The sequence below is a fragment of the Eptesicus fuscus genome, chromosome 14, assembly GCF_027574615.1.
Source record: "Eptesicus fuscus isolate TK198812 chromosome 14, DD_ASM_mEF_20220401, whole genome shotgun sequence".
NCBI classification, from domain to species: domain Eukaryota; kingdom Metazoa; phylum Chordata; class Mammalia; order Chiroptera; family Vespertilionidae; genus Eptesicus; species Eptesicus fuscus.
The window spans coordinates 29,964,708-29,988,075 of NC_072486.1; the positions used below are offsets into that span (position 1 = coordinate 29,964,708).

Below are 23,368 nucleotides of genomic sequence, written 5' to 3' on the forward strand. Positions count from 1 at the left end.
AAAAAATTGCTAGATCTAATCAGTGATACCACATTTACAATCCTATATAATAAAAGGCTAATATGCAAATCAACCAAATGGCAGAATGACCAGTCACTATGACACACACTGACCACCAGGGGGCATATGCTCAATGCAGGAGCTGCCCCCCTAGAGGTCAGTGTGCTCCCACAAGGGAGTGCCACTCAGCCAGAAGCTGGGCTCACAGCTGGCGAGTACAGTGGTGGTGGAGGGAGCCTCTCCTGCCTCCGAGGCAGTGCTAAGGATGTCCAACTGACAGCCCCCAAGGGCTCCTGAACTGCAAGAGGGCTCAGGCCAGGCTGAGGGACCCCCTTGAGTGCACATATTTTGTGCACCGGGCCTCTGGTAGCATATAAAATAACATTGTACTTAAGAGTACATTTAACCAAGAAGGTGAAAGATCTCTATATTGAAAATTATAAGACATTAATGAAAGAAATAGAAGACACAAATAAATGTAAATGTATCATGTTTGGAATTGGATTGGAAGAATTAATATTGTTTAAATGTCCATATCACCCAAAGCCAATTAGAGAGTCAATGCATTTCCCATCAAGATTTCCATTGGCATTTTCTAGGGAAACAGGAAAACAACCCTAAAATGTATAGTATTGTTTGGATCCACAAAAGACTCCAAATAGTGGAAGCAATCATGAGAAAGAAAGAAGAAGAAAGCAGGAAGATCACACTTACTGATATCAAGCTATATTATAAAACTATAATAATCAAAACACTATGGTACTGGGATAAAAATAGAAACATAGACCAATGGAACAGAATCAAGAGTCCAGAAATAAAACCATAAGTTCAGCTAATATTTGTCAAGGGTGCCAAGAATAATCAATGGAGAAAAGACAGTTTCTTCAATAAGCAAGAGAATTGTACACTTACATGGAAAAGAATAAAACTAGACCCTTATTTATACCATTCACAAAAATAAACTCAAAGTTGATTAAAGACTGTGAGACCTGAAATCAAGAAATTCCTAGAAGAAAACATGGGAATAAAGCTCCTGACATGGGTTTTGGCAATGAATTTTAGATATGGCACCTCAAGCACAAGCAAGAAAATACAAATGAAAAATAAGCAAGTGGGACTACATAAAAAACTTCTTTGCAGCAAAATAAATGATCAACGAAATGAAAAGACAACCTACAAAATGGGAAAATATATTTGCAAATCATATATCTGATAAGGGGTTAATATAAAAAATACATAAAGAACTTATACAACTCAACAACCAACCAATTTTTAAAATTAAAACATGGGCAAAGGACTTGATTAGACATTTTCTAAAGAAAATATACAAATGCCCACCAGGTACTTTAAAAGGCACTCAATATCACTAATCACTAGGGAAACAAATCAAAACCAGACTGAGATGTCACCTCACAACTCTCAGAATAGCTATCATCAATAAATCAACAGCCAACTAGTACTGGCCAGGATGTGAAGAAAAGGGACCCTTATGCACTCTGGTTGGCATGGTACATTGATGCAGCCACTATAGAAAACACATGGAAGTTTCTCAAAAAGTTAAAAATAAAACTATAATATGATACAGCAATTTCACTTCTGGGAATATATATGAAGGAAACCAAAATACTATGTTGAAAAGACATCTATACCCCCATTTTCACAGCAGCATTATTTACAATAGCCAAGACATGGAAGCAACCTAACATCCACTAATGGATGAATGGACAAAGAAAATGTGATATATATCTATATGCATACATAGATAGAGGTAGATACCTATACACACAATGGAATATTTATTATTCAGTGATAAAAAAGAAAAATCCTATCATTTCCAACAACATGGGATGAAATTTGAGGGCATTTTGCCCTCAAATAAGTCAGAAAGAGAAAGACAGATACTGTATGCTCTCACTTTTATGTGGAATCTAAAAAGAAAAGAAAATTAAAAACCACACAGTACTTGCTATTATGTCAATTATATATCAAAAAAACTAGAAAAACAAAAATAAAATTAAAATTTATAAAAAAAAAGAACATGCCATATACTTATCTTGTTATTATATGATTATGGCATACTAATACTATAGATGGAATAATATAATAATAACAGCAGTAATAATAATAATTGGCAGAAGAAAAGTTCAGTGAATTATAGCTTATTACTGTCAAGGTTTTTAATGTATTTTGACCTTCATAAAGCTCACTGGAATGTGATTTGGCAATGTATTAAGAATTAATATGTGTGTACTTTAATCCCTATTTCCAAGAACTAAACTTCTATCAGCAATGATAAGAGAAAATCTACATCTATAAAAATGTTCAGTGAAGCATCATTTATTTTAGCAAAAAGCCGAGGGAGAGTTTAAATAACAATAAAATGGGGAATGGTTGTCTAAATTATGGTATATTCACTCCATGTAATTTAAAATTCTATTTAAGAAACAATGTTGCATAAAAGAAAGAATTATAATAGTAAGTTAAAAAAAAAGTAGCGTGAAAATCAGAAGCATAGCCATGTAATGTCTTTATCATTCTTGTGCGTCAAGATGAGACAACTGGATTATGACTCTTTCATCTAACCTGCTAGTCAAGTATGGTTAATTTTCCTGCTGTATATTTGCACATCTTGACTGAGGGAACAAGAAAAACACTGGCAACTTTTAGATTAGCTCACAACTCTGAAAATATTTAAACGCCTTTCTCTCTAAAATCTTCATTAATGACAGACCCCTCAATTTGGCACCTGAATAAATATTATCACTGACACTGCATCATATATCAAGATCAAAGTAGTCAACGTAATGTGTAGTCCCACTTTCACTCCATGAAAATGTTGTCCATTGTCACAGCCCTTTAGAAATCCTCATGAAAAAACTACCCATACAATCTCAGCAGGCAAAACCAACTGTCACTGGTCAGGACTCAGGAGGCATTCGCTTCTTCCAATTTGACACAATGATTGTGCAAACTCAACCTTGACAGGACTGGCGTGTGGGGAAAAAATTGATGAGGGCAGAATATCCAAGAAACAGAAGGAGAAGAGGCCAGGATGGCCAGGTGTAACACTTCAAGAACATGCCAGAAATAAGCCTGAAGCACTGGAACATCTCCATAAGCAGCGACAGAACAAGCTCCATGCTGCCCCCAGTGGGGCCACTCAATTTGAAGCAAAGAAACTAAGGCTGGTGCTGCAATTCAAACTATGACATCCAAGTAGAAGCACTGGATCTGGACTCAAAGACAATGTCGCCTGTGTAACCATGTTGCCAAAAAGTCTCATGTACCACCCAGACTTTATTGATAATAAATTTATTTCTCATTGGCAAAGACAACCAATCAGAAATCAAGAAGAGACCTTTCCCAGGTAGATTATGTTTTCATATAGGGTGCCTTTGCTATTTAATTCTATTCATAGGTTTAGGATAAAAAGAAATCCGGTTAATACACAAGTTGGTGAAGAAAAATATAAAACAATTAGGATAACAAACAACAATAAAAAAAAAAAGCCCAGTCTAGGGCTGCTAGCCTATATTATGCAAGAAAATGGCTGCATGTCAAAGACATGTGAAATAATCATACCTTATTTAATACAGCAACCAGCTAAACTGAAAGGCAACACATTCTGGAGTGCCTATCCTCTTAATGAAATGAGAATTCTCTCTGGAGTGTTTGCCAGAAGCCAGAATTTTGCCTCATACAAAAACTGCTTTCCTAAAACAGAGATCTCAAAAGACAACTTCACTTGTTATTCTCAGAAATTATTTTTTTTTCCCTTTCTGGACATGTATTAGTTGCTGACAAAAACGGTGGATATCTATCCATAGCACAATCATCATGTCTATATAAATATTTACCAGTTCATATGGCATTATTATCTATCCATCCCATTTTAAATTATTCAATAGCAACAGATTTTGAACTAGTGTAATCACAATATCCTACTCTCAAAGTTAAGATATGCTTAACAAGGATAACACGAGGGTATTATTTCACAAAGATTCTCTGCAGGAGATTCAAAAGCGATGGGTTTTCCTTACCTCACCTTCTTTCTTTGAAGGAAGCAATCAAACAGACAAGCATCATTAATTAGGCAGATAGTTTCTATCATGCCTTTTTGTGCAATAGAACAAACATTGTTTGGGAAACAAAACAGTGACCCGGGTACAAGTACAGGCTCTTCCATTATGCAGACTGCCATTAACTTCTTTTGCACTTACTATTATTTATCCTAACACAAACTTTATTTATCTTTTTTTGTTCTCTTCCTCCTTCTCTAAAATGTAAGCTTCCTAAGAGCTTTTTGACTGGCTTTGTACTTAATATATATATTAATTGAATGATGGAAGAAATCACTCTCCAGGGAATTCCTAGCTTGTCCTACCATTTGTAGAGACCAGTGGAAGTGTTACATATAGAGCAGAAATATGCACCCAAAAGATGTTGGTTATTTGGCCTCTAACCAACAGGCTCAAAATCAATCCCTGAAGTTATAGAGGTCATGATAAATACTTTTACAAAGCAATGTAAAATTTAAAATATCTATCAACACTTTCTGTGTGTGTATAAATTTTATATCTTCAAGGAAATACATCCTGGATGGATAATTTAAAAATTAAAATAAATAACCAACACCTCAAGTTCAACAAATATTTTATCAATTAATCAAGAAGGATTTTCCCCCCACATCTACTCATTGGTTGAAAATATAAATTTTAATTTCCAAATTGTAATTTATTTAACAAATTGCATCAGATGTTGCACAAATAACATTGCCTCAAATCAACCAAAGCAAGGTCTTATTGGATTCATGCATTCTTGATAGAGTGCTTACTATGTTTCCAGTGTGATTCGAAGATTTAAAAAAAACACAAAAAACGTATTGAACAGGAGAGGAAAAAATTCTGTTCCCATAAAATTTTCCTCTCAAGTAGTTTATTTTTAGGAAGAAAAAATTTAAATACATATAAAAACAGATATATAAATAAATGCATAATAAAATAGATCTTTAATTGTAAGAAACAGTTCAAGGTTGATGGTATCAATTGTAATATAGATGTTCTTTTAGATTGGGTGTTCAGAAAGATCTCTCTGAGGAGGAGACATTTGTAAAAATCCCTGAATGAAGGAGGGAAAGAATCATGAGAGTACCTAAGGAAAGAGCATTCTCTCAAAGAAAACAGCAAACGCAAAGGCTCTGCATGGGAAATGAATGGTTTATTTTACCAGAGTGACAAAGACACAATGGAAGAGGAAGTGGTAGAGATGGTTAGAAGTGGAATGAAATTGGATGTTAAAAGCTGTTGTGAGAACATTGGATTGCATTCTAAAAACAATATGAAGTTACTTAAGAGATTTATATTTTTAGACTAGCACCCTGTCTCCTTTCTGTGGATTAGGCTCTAGAAACCAGAGATGCAGGGAGATCAGGTAGGAGGTTATTGCTATATTACAGGTGAGAGAAGATGATGGAATATACTAAAAGAGTAGCAATGGGAATCATAAGAGGTTAGTTTTGGAATATTGTGAAGGTAGAATTGGCAGGACATGCTGATAAGTTGGTAATAAGGATGTGGGATATGAGAGAGAATGAAACCCAAAAGGACATTCAGGAGTTTAACGTGAGGAACGGGTCTGATGGAGCTCTTTAGTGCGATGTGGAGCACTGGGGAAGGAAGGGTTATGGAATCAAACCGTAAGCTCTTTTTGGAACATTAATTTCCTAATGACTAGTAGACATTCAATGAAGGTTATGAGTGAGCTATTGAACAAACACGTGCGGCGGCTGAAGGAAATCATAGCTGAAGGTGTAAAGTTGAGAATCATCAGTGCATAAAAGATCCTTAAAGGCCTGGTACTGAAGAAGACTGACAGTGTGTATAGGTTGGAGTGAAAGTAGGTTTGCAGTTGCTCCTGTGGAAAATAATACCTTAGTAAATAATGTAAGAATAAATTCTGTGTTTCCTGTACTCACAACTGTAAATCTACTTTTGCCCCACCCTGTATGAGAGAGACAAGATGATGTCTAAGTACTCGACATTTAATGGTTGGGAGCATCAGGAAGCTCTGGGGGAAAACAAGCTGCAAAGAAGAAACCAGTTCGGACTTAAGGAAAATCAAAGTACATAGTGTCCTAGAGTCAAAAAGAAGGAAATAAAGTAAAGAGTGACAGTTACGTGAAGTCTCAAGTCATATTCCCATATTATTGGTCATTCCTGAATAAAGAGATTTCCTGGTGAGTTGAGTCCTTTTGGGAACAATAAGCAATGAAGCTATTTTCACAGTTTCACATTAAAAATGTTATAAATGGGAAGACTGTCACCATGTGTATATTATATTTTCAGTTACAGAATACATTCTGAAAATTTTGCAGAGCTTTGGTAGAGTGTTATTACAAAGTATTAGTTCATATTTTTAAAAGCAAACAAACAAATAGAAGCAGAAAGACTTTACACAATGTATGCATAATAGATTCCAATAAAGAATACATCTCTAGAACTTTTAAATTCATATTTATTTTCAGTTTGAGGAAACAACTTTATTTTTAACACTAAAATTTTAAGAAATAGTTTAAGAAATACCAGCCTTTAAATATATAATATAAATATATACAGTAATAAATAAAACTGTTAAATACATTTTAAATTCAGCAGTGTAAAATACAGAATATTTCCATACCATATTTCTCTTTTCTTATATTTTGGTATGCTTTGTGTTAGAAATACATGACCAACACTCTAAATACCATTAAGCTTTTTATTGAAAAAAAAATATTATTGCACTGAACTATAGTCCAAATAATTTATTGAATAACCTAAAAAATCTGCTTTGCATATATAATAGTGCAATTTACTTAGCCACAGTATAATAAAAATGTTTTGTACAGAGAATACAAAATAAAATTACTGAATGATGTATCATATTGCCAGACTATCACCCAGTTTACTTACAAAGCAAATACTTCAAATAGAATTGAGTAAAATGGGAATTTGTTTTAAAACAGTTACATAAGCCATTTACATTACTAACTATTGTATCATCTCTCACAATTAAAATAAAATAACTGACAATTTAGCATGTTGGGAAAGAAATTTCTCCTTGAAGTTGATTGTTTCAATATGTGAATATTTTTGAAAAAGCACTACTTGAACAAAGATCATGGTCTACAACTGAAAACTGTAAGAGTATGTTAATTAAGAACACACACTCATGTACACACTCACATGTACACACACACATTTTGTGTATTTCCAATAGGCCTGATTTATGATTCTGCCAAGATGCTCTTGCTCTCCATACTTAAGGAAAGTGGTGGGATGCAAAATGAGGCAGTGACTTTAGGAGGGAGTGGAGTTAAGAAAGTGAGTTGGGAATTCTCTCTCTGATACAAAGCTGCAAAAAATATTAATTTGAAAAGACCCCTCGACTTATCAAACATTGGCTTATTCTAAACCTAATCCATTGGGCCACTGCTTCCATTTTTAATATAGCTTTACCCAAAGCTATACAACAATAACCTTCAAATGTCCACCGAATGGAAGAGGTAGATAATACTTTTGCAGGCATGAAATGACAACCTTTGAAAATCCTTTGACCCAGGTTGATTGGCAGCAGAACTGCTATTTTAGTAGGAACTTCCCATGTTATTGGGAAGTAGCTGCAGTCTGAGACAGGCATGGCAGTGAAACTGCTTTCCTGACGACTAGTCACTCGGTTGCTTTTTAATAATGTTTCTATTTTTCAAAGAGAGTGCATTTCTCTTCAGGAGTTTAGCAGTATAAGGAATCAAAATTAAACCTTTCCCTGGGCCCTGCTGGGCCAGAGACAAGCATTAAATCACCTTTGCCCCTAAGTACGTTAGATACCGGCTGATACATAAATGTCAAAGGTATACTGATGTGTGAGATTCAGGTTCTTTTCCTTGTGCTTCTGGCACACTGGATCTGATATTTACATGTTTTTCTTCAGAATATTTACCTCTCTTTCTGAAAACGCGTGGGGAAATTTCTAGGCAAGGTTGGGAAGCGTGCTACAGGTTTGAGATGATCAGCAATGTCATGTCACTATTAAGGAGGCAGTGAACTCTCCCTGCAGCCTGGGGAAGGCATCTGGTCAGTTCATTCATAGACATCTAGAACACTGGCATACCAAGTGTTGCCCTAAAGGGTAGAGGAGCCCTAATCGGTTTGGCTCAGTGGATAGAGGGTCTGCCTGCGGACTCAAGGGTCCCAGGTTGAATTCCAGTCAAGGGCATGTACCTTGGTTGCGGGCACATATCCAGTGGGGAGTGTGCAGGAGGCAGCTGATCAATGTTTCTCTCTCATTGATGTTTCTAACTCTCTATCCCTCTCCCTTCCTCTCTGTAAAAAATCAGTAATATATATATGGAATCCTTATTTAAACAAATGAAAAAACAAAGGGTAGAGGATCTTCATATCTCCAATTATTTTTCCAAATGTTTGAACTACATGATGTTTCTGGATCAGCTTGACAGTGTTACAGTAAACTTTAGAAGCTGTGTTGCTACCATCACTGGGAACTCTGTAAGTGAGCAACAACTTATGCACAAAGGAGATAAGCCAGATCTGGAAATATGGTCCTGAGTAATTTTACTGATGAGATATTCATTTAATGGGAAAGCTTTATAGGATTAATTTCTTTGAATATATTTCTATTCAGAGATAACAGGGAGATTTCCAATAATCCTGGCAGAAACTGAAGAAAAGGAGTCACTGTGAAATCTATTTTCTGTAAGTGAAATAGCAATTTCAGGTGATTATTCTGTGTAATGTCTGCCAAAGGAAAAACTCTGGGAACTAAAACCTTTCCAAATTACTCCTCACATATTAGTCATTTCCTATATTTAACAACATATGTAAAGGTAAACTCAAACGTGGCAGGAAATAATTAAGAGGTTCACTTGCACAATTTTCCAGTTTTTCATACAAAACATTTATTTTGGTTAACCATACCCTGAATCCAGTGAGACTATCTGATGGTGGACCAGTTCTGAATCTCTAAGAAAACTATATAGATAGGTATGTGTGTCTGTGTGTGTGCATGTGCATAAAGAGTTTACAGTCTTTCTTAAAATATTTTCAGTTTTTAATTAAGAATTTATAGTTTAAGACAGACACAAAACCTTGCCTCAATGAGCCAAGTTTGAAAGAGTAGTCACATACAGGGATTTACTCCATAAATATTAGTAAATACTCATTAAAAAACTTTAATGCTAAAAACCAACTGTCTAATAATTGTATAAGTGGAAGAAAACAATGCTGAAAATATAATTTATCAAAGTGGCAAATTTTAAAAAATTGATCTATTTTAGAACTCAATATATAATTAAAATTTATTCTATTTCATTTTTTTTCAAAGCATGGTTCACTTAAGTAATATAAAAATAAAAAATAAAAAGTTTGAGCCTGTACTCACTATTTTGGGGGAAGTTCCAAGAGGATGGCTCAGAATGTTCAACAGAGTAGGAAAAGTATTTTGAGTGTTATCAGAAGAAAATGTTAATACAAAACCTGTGAATCAACCATCTGAAATTTGGAAATTATGCTATAGGATAACTAGATGTGCCATTGATCATAAGCAACATTCTAGAAAAAGGATTCTGAAAATCCCCATTTTTGTTTACCCAAATGTGCAAAGTTCTTACATATTTCAGTGATGAAAATTTTATAACTCAAATTGTCAAATTATTCATATTGACTCAAAACCTAACTTTCTGTGATATTTAACCTATCATTTACCCCTAAAGAAAGTAAATATTATATTTCATAGTACACAACTCCATGCTCCTATTCCGATATTTAAAGTTAGAAAGTTATTCCTATCTTTTTTCTTCCTCAGTAAGTACTTATTTTGGGCAGGGGAAGGGGGGAATACACATATTTTTTTCTTGTTTTTTGTGTGTTTTTTCAACATGGCATTTCACAGAGTCATAAATTTATTGCTTCCGTCAATTTGTGTTAATTTACAGAACTCATGTTATTCATTAGTATAAAAACAAAATTGATCTGGTCTCTTAATTAGTCAGGCCTGCCACTTATGAACCCATTTCAGTTTGTCAATAACTCTCTTACATTTTGTACCAGAACAATACACAGTTTTCCAAAAGGGGTCTAATTTTTCCAAGTTCTAAAAGAAATCCTTAAAGAATGAAACTGCACTGCTATCTTATACCATTCAAAAAAATTAACTTAACATGGATTAAAGTCTTGAATGTAAGGCCTGAAACCATAATATTTCTAGAAGAAAACACGGGCAGTATACTCCTTGACACGGATACTGACCATGATTTTTTAATTTAATACCAAAAATAAAGGCAACGAAAGCAAAAATAAACACGTGGTACTATAGTAAACTAAAAAGCTCTGCACGGCAAAGAAAACCATCAGCAAAATGAAAAGACAAATATTTGGGAGAATAACATTTGAAAATCATATATTTGATAAGAGGTTAATTTCCAAAATATATGAATAACTCAGGCAACTAAATAGTAAAAATCAACCAACCAAACAAAACACACACACACACACACATACACACACACACACACGATGTGATTTAAAAATTGGCAGAGAATCTGGATAGGCATTTTTGTAAAGAAGGCATACAAATGGCCAACAGATATATGAAAAACTGCTCTACATCACTCTTCATCAGGGAAATACAAATCAAAACCACAATGAGATATCATTTCATACCTGTTATAGTGGCTATGACCAAAATGACAAAAGATAAATTCTGGTGAGAATGTGAAGAGAAGGGAAAGCTTGTTCACTTTGGTAGGAATGTAAATTGTTGCAGCCACTATGGAAATCAATATGGAGGTTCCTCAAAAAATTAAAAATAGAACTACCATATGATCCAACAATTCAACTCTGGGTATTTATCCAAAGAAAGTGAAAACACCAATTTGCAAATACATCTGCACCCCCATGTTCATTGCAGCATTTTTTATAATAGCCAAGACATAGGAACACCCTAAATGTTTATCAGTGGATGAATGGATAAAGCAAATGTGTGTGTGTGTATATATATATAATATTTATATATATATAATAATATTTATTATATATAACATAAATAAATCCAGAGTTTCACTTTTCTACCTTCCACTATCACTGAGCTAGTCACTGAATGCTTTTGTCTGAAACATTTCATTCTACTAACCAGCCTCCTTACCCTTACCTTGACTCCCCTAGAGATTACTCACAATACAATAGCTGAGTGATTTTGATAAAACTAAGATGAATCATGTTGATCCTCTGCCAAAATTATCCCAATAGCTTCTCATCTCACAATAAAAGCCAGGCATTATAATGGCTCCAAAATTACTTACCTCCCATAATTCATCCTCTGAAACCTATTTCCAAGCCGCAGTGTCCTGCTATTTCTTAAGCATGGCAGCACACTCAACAGGTTGTTGAAACCTGATCTTTTCTGAGCCTAGAATATTCACTCTTTCACTTACTTCAGGTCTTTGCCAAAATATCACTTTCACAGTGAAGCTTCCCCTGAGGACCTGATTTAAAAGTATACTTTACTCACTTCTCCCCTTGATCCCTTTTATTTGCCTTTCCTACTGCCTTCCTTCAACAGCTTTTATCTTCTGATATACTAGTATTATATATTTCACTTGTCTATTCTGCTTTTTGTCTTCCAGACTCAACTAGAATTAAACTACCTGTGGTCTTATATTTTTGTTTTTTTGGTTATTATTATATCTCCAGCAATTGGACTACTGCCTAACTCATGGCCCTTAATAATTATTTGTTGAAGGGATGAGAAAGAAAATAAAATAGATAAATGAGAAATAAAATACTTTTTTGTACTATTTGTTTTTAGTATACTTGTTATAGTTACTAGTGATTGTCTCTTCCTTTTCATTAAACCATTCTGCTTAAAATTATATCTATAAATCAGTAATATCCATATTCAATATTCTTCCCATTATAAAAATAGAGATAACATTTTCTAGCTCCTTCCATTCTCAAGGACATTTGGTGTGATGAAGCTCACTTTTGAAAATTCTAAATGTGAATATTCAAATTCATTTGAAGTGGCCAGGAAATCATTTTCTCTGTATTGTCCAAATTTCTTATACATGTTGTGTTTATGATTTCCACACCAAAGAACTTTATTTACTAGGAAAATAATAATGAAATCAGATTTATATATTTTTTTCATTAGATTATTTGCCCCTAGCAGTAAGCAATAATCAGAAGCAAAAGGTCAACTTCTTTTGATTTTTCCAATAAATGGAGTATTAAAAAGACATTTAGCTAATAATCTCTGTTGATACATGACTGTTGTGTTACTATTTATGGATGTATGGCACAACAATTACTATGAATATTTTCCCTTTTCAATTTATATTAAATTATTTAAAGGACTACACTTTTCCACCTCATTGGAATATTTTAAAATTATAGATTTTCTCTTGTGATGCCACAACTTTTACAATTTCCCACCCTGGAGTATAAGTTATCTTTTATTTAAATGGCAAAGTCTGCTTTCCAATAGTTTCAGATAGTATATCCAGTGAACATACAAGATAGTCATTTCAGTGCCATCAATTCATATCCATCTATCTTTGTTAGTCAAAATTAAGTGCCAATTAGAGTTTCTCTGGTTTAACCTTCTGAGAGAATAAATTGTCACAGAGACAATTATAAAAATTAATAGGACTTCTAGTGAGTTCTCCATAATTACTCTGTCTTGGCTGTATGTCAACTTTGCAATCTGCTTTAGGAAACAGTCATCCACATTACCTTTTTATGTGCTGGAATATTTGTCATTAATTTTTATAAGAAATATTTTATTTATTTTACTTCCTTTGAATTCAGTCAATATTTATCAATGTTCTTTTATAATCATTTTTTTGGATGTCAATGCAAGAATAGAGTTGTTGCTATTTGATGCTTTTCCTCCATTTCTATTCCCTTTAAATAAGTTAGATTTTTTCCTGCCATATCCAAGTGGAAATTCCCACCCTATAAGTAATATCTGGGAATATCTAAGAAACTACAAGTTTTTATGTTAAAACTTCTCTCTCTCTCTCTCTCTCCTCCTTCTATCTCCCCTCTCTTTTACTCTTGCCATCTTTCACCAGCATCAGAGATGTTTTCTCCTACTATTTTCCAAGTATTAGGAAATTAACCATTCATTTCCCTTATCTTATCCATGATACAGGAGGTACAATGGGGGTAAAGACAGTCTCTTCAATGAAACTAGACAAATTTCTTATACCATATACAAGAATAATGGGTTAAAGACTTAAATATAAGACTCTAAACCACAAAACTCCTAGAATAAAAGGATGGCAGTAAATTATTTGACATTGCTCTGAGTAATATTTTTCTCAATGTATCTCCTCAGGTAAAGGAAACAAACAAAATGAACAAATGGGACTACATCAAAATAAAAAGGTTTTGCTCAGTAAAAGAAACCATCAACAAAACAAAAAGACAACCAACTGAATAGAAGAAGATATTTGCCAATGATACATCTGATAAAGGGTTAATATTCAAAATATATAAGGAATTTATACAACTTAATACCAAAATAACAAATAATCTAATTTAAAAATGGGCAGAGGACCTGAACAGACATTTATCCAAAGAGTACATACAGGTGCTCAGTATCACTAATTATAAGGAAAATATAAATTAAAATCACAATATAATATTGCCTTACTCATACAACCTACAAGTATTGCCGAGGATGAGGAGAAAACTTTCATGCACTGTTGTCAGGATGGTAAATTATTGCAGGAACGATGGAAAACAGTATGGAGGTTCTTCAAATAATTAAAAATAGAACTACCATATGACCGAAAAATTCCATTTTGGGGTATTTGTTTAAAGAATCCAAAAAACACTAATTTAAAAGGACATAATGAACTTCTATGTTTATTGCATCATTGTTTACAATAGCCAAGATATAGAGGTAACCTAAGTATCCATTGATAATCAAATAGATAAAGAAGAGGTGTACATGTAGACAATGAAATACTACTCAATCATAGAAAGACTGGAATCTTACCATTTGCAACAACGGGGATGGACCTAATGGGTATTACTACACTAGGTAAAATAAGTCAAACAGAGAAAGACAAAAAAAAAACAAAACAAAACACAAACAAATAATATTACTTATATGTGCAATCTAAAAAACAATATACAAAACTGAAACAAACTCATCGATACAAACAAGTTGATGGCTGCCAGATGTGAGGGGGCTGGGTGCAATAGAAGAAGGAATTAAGAGGTACAAATTGCCAGTTATAAAAACAGTCATGGGATGAAAAGTAAGGTATAGGGAATATAATCAATAATATTGTAATACTGTATGGTATCAGATGGTTACTAGACATATTAGGGTGAGCACTTCATAAGGTACATAAATGTTAATCAACATGTTGTACACCTGAAACTAATATAATTTTCTATGTAATGCCAATTGAAAAATAAACATTAAAAATAAAATGTTCAGAAAAAATACAGTTGTGAAGTTTAAATGAGATAATGTAGACAAAGTACTTAGCCTGACTCTCTTGACACATAATAGATCTTCAGGAAGTAGAGCTCTTCTCCCCATGAGGCCAAGGTTGAGTAAGATGCCCCTTTTATCTTCGAGTGGTGGAAGAGTTTGCAGCACAATGCACAAAACTGATGACCTCCATTTCTGTTCAGTTTGATTTTTTTCTGAAACCTGTGCTTACGGGGAATGTACAGTCATAAAAGTTTTTCTCTCATTTTAAGAATATAAAATAATAAACCAATCTGGTGGGCCATTCAGAAACATAAACGTAAGAAATGCAAATTCTGTGAGCCAGAAACATTTTGAATGAATATTTAAAATCATTTGCAAAATTACATGAATGATGATTTTACTCATTATCATTCACTGTTTTATAAATATCTAGGGCAATTGAATAAAACACACCAAATTATTTTTAACATTTTTCCAGTAAATAGCATGTAAAAATTCTGACATTTCCAAACCCTTACTTCTCCACTTATACATATAGTGGCTGAACACAGTAACATTTCTGAGAAGAATAAAGAAAATATAACATTTAGTCCCTTTAATATTTAAAAGATTGGCCAATATATTCAAATGTTATTCTGAGTACATTTTATTTCACATTACCAAATACTAATGATAGTTGTTATATGTTTTTCTCATACAAAAATTAAACATTCTAAATTTTAGATATTGGAGATTCTTACAATTACAAAATTATCTTGACATGAATGTGTGTGAAATAAAGATAGCATAATTTTTCAGAGAAATTCAATATTATAAGTGTAATCTGTGTAAAGATGGTTTGTCATTGAAGAGTAGTTTTTACTCTTAATTAATCAGATAATGTCTTGCCTTATCTTATTTCCTTTGAAAACAAAGATTTTATTGATTGAAACAATTATATGGATAGAAAGTTTTAATAGTTAGCCATAAAATCATTATTTTTAATAATTAGTTCATTTTACTGGCCTTTTATTATTATCTGATAAATAAAACCAAATGCCCATTCATTCATTCACACACTCAACCAACACCTGTATCATATGGTATTATGTTCCATTTGATTTTCTTTGTAATATTAATAACCTGCCTGAATGTTTTCTGTTACCATTTTATAATCCTGTGTGAGAATTCATTCAAAGGGATCTTAAACACTCTCCCTCTCTCTTTCCATAAAATTGTTTTAAATGTGTCCTATTATTTTTACAAGTTAAAAGAAATTCTAAAAATGCTCCTATTTCATTATTGGCAATTCAGTTCATATTTATATATTGGTCACATTTTAAATTGGCAGCAATATTTAAATCTGATAATAATCAGATAGAACACTTTAAATGTATCATTTTGTAGGTAGTGACAATTTGTTTTATTTATCCCCCAAAGAGGCTTTAATACTTATTAGTTCAAGTGCGCTGACACATTTAAGGCCTCTTTCACTCCATTATACTGTTGCATCTGACTGGAGCAAGAATGATGGCAAAGATCTTGACCTTGAAAAACTGGTTGAATTAAAGGATTCAGGTGGATGATAGAAGCTGTGGCTGGGTTTAAGTGAGGGCTAAACAACGTGGGGATGAATGCTGCCGGGGGCAGGGGCTGAAGTGCTATGTGAGATGGGTGGAAGGGGGCGGCAGTGACTAAATGTAGGGGATGACCCGCCATGAAAGTGGGGTGTGCAGGGATGAGGGCTGGAGTCAGCGGAGGAAATGTAAATGGAGTAAAATGTGGCTGCGAAAGAGGGTGCAGGTGAGCTATAGGGAGGTGATTGCTCTGGGAGTGTAGAGAAGCTGAAACAGCAAAATGCTGCAGGAACGTGTGGTGGATGGTGGTGAAGGAAGCGTGCTGGTGAACTGGGACTGTCTGCACAGCTGAGGCCGCAGGCAACACCCGGAGATGCTTTGCTAGGAGCTGTTTCTGCATATGCTGCTGGGCTTGTAGCTGGAGGAGCTTATATTTATCTATTTCTTCAGGAGAAAATGTTACTGGCTGTTGAATTAAAGGGGGAGAGAGAGATTTATGACACAATTCTAATTCTTCTGCTAATCTGTCATGCTTCTGCATAGCTCTGTCATAGCAAGGGTTCATATCCCCCTCTGCATGATTGGTGTGCATGCTTACATTCTGCAAGTTTGGGTTTATTTGGTCCTCTTTGGTCTCTGTTGGATCAGTAACACCAGCATATCTATTAGATGGAAGAGCACCAGGGAAATCATGTGGTACTGGATCACAGCTTGGAATAAAAGGCTGGACTTCACTCGCAAAAGGTTTTGATGGTTCTTTTGTTGTTGGCTTCTTTTTCGTGTTCGGTGACTGAGACTCTGCTACTATGTGAACTATACCTTTGGAAAGATGGTGATCACAATCAGTGTCTACTAAAACAGTCAAGTTATTTGTCTGTGAACTGCTGATTTTGCCTGTCTCAATAGTTCTTTCCATTGCACTGTCATTTGTTCGTTTACTTGGGGTTCGTCTTTTTTCAGACAAAGGCATTGCTGGTCTGTGACCACCTGGTGGTGTAAATTGAATTGTGCATTGGATTTGCGAATGAGGCTCGAATTCATTTGTACAACTGTTTGCAGAGACCTCAACGTTAGCTGATTGCTCCTGACACTTCTTGGCTTGAACTCGTTCTAGAAGGCTTCTGGCTGTCACAGAGGTCTCCTCCCCTCCTGTAAGGTTTAACTCTGTGGTTTCTGAGAGGTGGCTGGAACAGTTCCTTCGAAGACAGCTGATTTTCCCAGAGTTATGCTGCATGGATTTTACGTTTCCCAGATCACAAATGTGAGGGCTGTGCAAAGACTGCTGACTTTTTTCACTTTTATTTAAGTGATCAATTCTCTCTCTGGAGTAAGAGCCCAACCGGCTGTGCTGAGGTCCCTGGCACTCAGATGGCCTTCCACTATTCCCGGCACAGAAAACCGGGGAGCTGGCATCGCATTGGGTGACTCTCCTGGATTTGGGCCCTGAAAATTGTGGTTGACTTTTGCGCAGTTTATATCTTTCCCTACAGTGACCGTATCTGTGCTTTGAGTATTTTTCGTATTTAAAGGATTCCCACAACTTGCCGTTCTTATCTCGCTGTGTTTCAGACTGCAGGCAGCCACTCCTGGCTCTCTCACCAGACAAGCAGAGGCAGCCGTGCTGTCGGCATTTCTCTCTGTGCCGTTTCACCGAGCTGCGTTCTCCTTTACAAAAGGAGAGCACTTGACCTCTGCCATGACCTCTGGACCTGTGACGTGAACAAGTACTTCTCAGGCTGGACGTGCTGTCCGGGGATGTTTCCGAAGGGCTGGGGCGTCTCTCTAGAGACACCTTTGGGGGGCTTCTCATGTCATTTTGGGTTCTACATCCAGGCACCTTGTTGGTCACACTGATGTGGTTACTATTCAAAATCACACTGAAGTCCTGCCCATGGTCACTGTGACCCCCTACTGTGCAAGGACTAGTCTTCCAGGTGGATTGATTTGCATCTTCAAAATCTGCATGAGGATCACAGGGAACCCGCTTATGTTTTTTAGTCCTCGGGATGTAAGGAGCAAAAGGCAGGCCCTCGTGTGCATCGTTCAGAACTACCCTTTGGCAGCTTTGCCAATGGGCCCTGAAAGGTTCCTCAAGTTCATGATCACTATTATTATTGTTTCCTACACAATTCTTCAGAGAGATATCAAGGTAAGCAGGCACTTCAGGGTTTTTCGTTTCTAAATCACTGGCACTCAAATTGTGTTCACTCGTGTTTGGCTCAGAATCACTGGATCCCCCATGACAATTTCTCTGGACATTTTCCCAATCTGGATTAGCTGTCAGCATCTTTGGTTTCAGAGGTTGATTGTTATCGTCTTGGATCAGTCTGCGTTGGCCTTTGATTAAACCTGAGACTCGGCTCTCTATTTTAGTCTTCATTTCCGAGGGCTCCTTCATCAATTCTGTTTGTAAGTCCTCTGGCTCATGGTCATCCTTCGTGTTCCGAGAAATCTTAAAGTCAAAATATAATGGATTGCAGCCATAAGAGATACAGGGCTCTGTTTTTGTAAAGAGCAGCAGTTCTGTGGGCCATTGGAGAGTGGTGTGGCCATCCTTGCTTCGTACGTGCAGGTAAGGCAACGGTTTGGTCTTGACACCACGGGACCTTGCTTCTCTGAGGATGCTCTGCACGTTGTTGCTAACTCTTTCTGTTTCATCTGCGGATTTCTGCCTCTTCTTTCTGGAGTTGGAACTCAGATGCATTGGGCTCTTGTGCTCACTTGGCTCTAACGATGGAAACTCATCCAGACATTCAAACCTCCTGGCATCGCTGTGCTTGTAAACGTTTGGTGGGCTGAAGGAGGCATTTGCTTGGCATGCATGATTAATGCCGTTTTCTGAAAGGTTTTTCAATGCTTTTCTAGTTTCCTTTTCTCTACTGGAAGGAGGAAAATCCACAGCTGAAAGATGAGTGTTAGTTTTAGAGAAGGAAGCGGGAATGCCAGTCGAGTCTCCTGCTGTTCCAGTGGAGTCGTTTTTGTCTTGCAGGAGCTGAGAGCTGTTGCGTGAAACACCTTCCAGATGGCTTGAGGAGCTCCTTCTAGCTTCTTCCCTAGCGAGGGGTGCCCCTGCGCTTGCAAACCCGCAGCACTTGCACTGCTCCACAGCCCGCTTTGTTTTATAGGTGGGTGGCTTGTTACAGTCGTGGGTTTCTTCTGTGTTCTCGCTAAAGACCGATGCTGAAGACTCTAACTTTACGTGTACTTTTTTGGAAAAAGAAAAGGATACTCCTGTCCGGTGATTTGCATTACTGAGATCTGACGATGTCTGTGGCACCCGCTTCCCAAACAAATAAAGTCTGTCTGTCTGTAACTGGTGGCGGTTGGGCACGGCAGGCCGCTGTTTCTCGGAAATGCTCCTGGGGAGGTTCTTTCCTTTAGGGAGAGGGGCACTCTTCAGGCATGACACTTTCCTGCCACTCTTAACTGGGAAAATGCCTTGCTGCAGTTGCTTTTCTATGGCTACCCTGGGGGCTTTGTATGCCGGTCCATTTCCAGAAACACTGTAAATACAATAAATATCAAAATGATTAGGATACTGGATTTGAAATCTTATCCACGTGTGAACATTTCATAGTGTTTCTATGATGGGTTATGCTGCCCTTTGTGAATTCTGCCTGCTGTAATACAACCATTTCACTGCACTTATAACTCAGTATATCTATGTTTCAAAGTGGCTATTTCTGAAGTGCATCATGTAAGTGTATTCTTTTTGAAATTGGCAAAAAACAGTAGCATGTGAATATCTTATGCCAGGGCCACACAAGAAAATAAAGTATTGCATTTATATTACAATCTATGTCCTCCAGAATGCATCAATAAATTTTGGGATATAGATTTAATAGTCTTTCACAAAGAGTTTTCCAATCAGTGCTTTCAGATTAAATAAGACATTAACTAGAGTTGTCACTTTCAAAATGTATCTTTAATTTGTTTTTTTCTCTAAATTCTAGCATTCAGACACTTCTCATATTTCTCTGATTATTCCATCTTCCCTGTTCTGATTTCTTATCCTAGAATTATATATTAAATTTATTGGCTCTCCTAAATAAATGTTTTAGATCTTATTATTTATCTCAGTATTCTAGTGTTTTAAGTTTTTTTTTTTCTAGTTCAGAAAGAATTTCTTGTGTCTTTTTTGTTTGTTTTTTAAATAGCATATGCTGCATTTCATTCATTCATTCATTCATTCATTCATTTTTGTTAATCCCCACCCAAGGATATTTTCCAATTGATTTTTTTTAGAGAGAGTAGAAGGGAGGGGGAGAAACACAGAGAGAGAGAGAGAGAGAGAGAGAGAGAGAGAGAGAGAAACATCAATGTGAGAGAGACTTATTGATTGTTGGCCTCCTGCACGTGCCCCGACCAGGGCCTGGGATCTAGTTTGCAACAGAGAAATGTTCCCTTGACCAGAATTAAACCCGGGACCCTTCAGTCTGTGGACCAATGCTCCATACATTGAGTAAATCAGCCAGGGAAGAATTTGTTTTTAATTCCCATTTTACTGATTATTTTACAAGTTCAATCTGTTGTTTACCATGTCCATATGAATTTTAATTTCCAAACAAAAATTTTAGCAATCATCTGGTCTTTAATAATTTCAGACAATCTTCTAAATTTTGAAATTTTATAAAACTGTATTCTTTTCCTTATTGTAACTGTTTTGTAATAAAAACTTCCCTTTTGTTCATCATATTAATCTCGTTTTGAATCTTTTTTAACAAAATGTTCTTTAGAGAAGGTATTTACCCATCTTTATCATAAGGAATGAAGAGGAACATTATAAGATACTAGAGGCCCAGTGTATGAATTCGTGCATGGGTGGGGTCCTCAGGGCTGGGCTGATTGGGGCCTGCTGGCTGGGGGGAGGGATAGGGCACGGGATGTTGGCTGGCCCCAAGGAGGGATCTGGCTCTCAGCACCCCTGGGAAAGGGGCCACATCCACTGCCACCCACCCCCAGTTCCCCATCCCAGCGCAGGGCCCAAAGGCCTTGGCGGGGTTGGGAGATGAGGCAACAGTCACCTGGCAGGGTGTGGAAGGAATGGATGCTGGATGCCACTGCCGCCGGCCGGCTGCGGGAGGTTGGCTGTGGGAGCACACTGACCATCAAGGGGCAGCTCCTGCATTGAGCATCTGCCCCCTGCTGGTCAGTGAGCATCATAGTAACTGGTCGACCAGTTGTTCCAGTTGTTCAGTAGTAATGGTCACTTAAGCTTTTATATATATACATATGGTCATTAAATATTTCTTTCAAACATAAAAAAATAGGAAGCATAGAGGTTTATTATAGTTATTATTATTTTAAAGTGCCTGCAGCCTGGGGATAGAAGGATGAGGTGCAAAAACATCTGCAGCACTGAATTTTGCCTAAGTACCAAAGCGATCTTTTTCCATATTTGTTGCCATACTTTGGATTAAGTAGGAGCTATATTTCTGCATTAAATTAACTTCTCCAGGAACTTCAGTCACTCTGATATTATCTGCACTAAACTTAACAGAAATTATTACAAAAGCCTGGTGTATAAATATTATCATTCTACCTCTCCTGATTCCATTATGATGCAGATATTTTACTATTTTTATAATCTATATATTTTCCTTAATAATATTTTTGCTTATTATGCTTGTACTGTTTTGTGTATTTTCTTGCTTCAACTTATGTTAGTCTAAATGTTCTTTTTTATTGCAGTTTTATTTCACCATTTATCTTTCTAATGTGCAAGCTTCTTCCTTTTATATTCTTTTAAATATTTTTAAAGCTCTTTGTATTATATTTGGCTTTTGTTGTCCTACATTTTTGTGTTCATTTTATCATCCAATGTACATTTACCATTATATTTTTTCACAAGTTTTAACATTTTATCTTTTGTACCTCTTATTTTGTGCTTTAAACTTTTGATCTTATTGCTTTATAAGCTTTAATTTCTTTTATCTTAAATCCAATCTGTTTCTATTCTTTTGGAAAATCCTAATTTTCTATCTTTGTGATGTTTTAAATTCTATTATTTTAATAGAAGTTTGTGGCCTTATAATATGATTAAAAGTTTAATTTTTATAGTTATATCTATATGTATGATTTCAGTCCCTTCTCTAGATAAAACTTTCTTCAGTTTTTGTTTTTTACCTAATTATTTTTGTTTATAATAAAAATGTGACCATAGAGGTAGCCCTTTAATTTTTATTAATGAACTAGAGGCCCGATGCTCGAAGATTCATGCAAGAATGGGCCTTCCTTCCCCTGGCTGCCGGCAGTGCCTTCGCTCTGGCCAGAGCCGCCTTTCCACCTTCCCATGCTGCCCAGAGGCCCGGAGCAGCTGGGGAGGGGCACCTGTGTATGCAAATTAAACCACCATCTTTGTTGGGTTAATTTGCATACTCACTCCTGATTGGCTGGTGGGTGTCGCAAAGGTATGGTCAATTAGCATGTTATTCTTTTATTAGGTAGATGTCCATTCAAATAGTTTTCCAAAAATTTTAATTTGTGGCAACTCAACACATGCATAATTTCATTCTCTCTTGTGCAAAAAGTATACTTTCCAAATAGGAAATAAAACATATCAAAGCAAGATGATTTCTTTACATGATATAATTTCCTAATGTTCTACATTATTTATATAAGGAACTTCATAGTCTCAGAATCAGTGGCCCTATAATTTTTAAAAATGTTTTTATTGATTTTTTTTTAAGAGGGAGAGAAACATCAATCAGTTGCTTCCTGTATGCACAGGATAAACCTGAAAACTGGGCATGTGCCCTGACCAGGAAGTGAATTGGCAACCTCTCTGTGCATGGAACAACACTCAACTAACTGAGCCACACTGGCCAGTTTTTAAAATTTGGGAAAATATCCATATCAAGCTACACTATACTTAAACTTATACATATAGAAGGTTACAAACACATTGAATCTTTCTGCATACAATAACTGGTCTTGTTGAGAAACCAAGTTGGATTGAACTACCCAAGAAACAGCCAAAGTTGACTGTCTTTTATAAGATCCATTAACAGTTTCTGCCTTCATTTTAAAAATCAGTTTGAGACAAATATTCTTACTACTATTAAACTCACCTCTCTTTTCTATAGGGTCATGAAAGAACCTTTTTTTATCTGTATCATCCTACTCAGAAGCCCTCATTATGAATAAAGGACAAAAATGTTATAAAAGAGAGGGTAAATACAGATGACCCCCCTCCCATTTTATTTCTTACTTTCATTTGTCAATTCAGCTGCCAAAATGAAAATATTTAATTATTCTATTAAGTGACTTCCCTTAGGTCATGAGGCCACTTAGCAGAGAGAAAA

At 35.8% G+C, this 23,368-nt stretch overlaps 1 protein-coding gene across 1 annotated transcript in view; it reads right to left on the reverse strand.

The window, feature by feature from the left end:
* Positions 1-15,942: 15,942 nt before the first annotated feature.
* Positions 15,943-23,368, reverse strand: part of ZNF804B (zinc finger protein 804B) — a 414,614-nt gene continuing 407,188 nt past the window's right edge. Inside the window, exon 4 of the mRNA XM_054726474.1 lies at positions 15,943-19,567. Coding sequence (XP_054582449.1) covers positions 15,943-19,567 — 3,625 coding nt within the window. The remainder of the gene's footprint in view (positions 19,568-23,368) is intronic.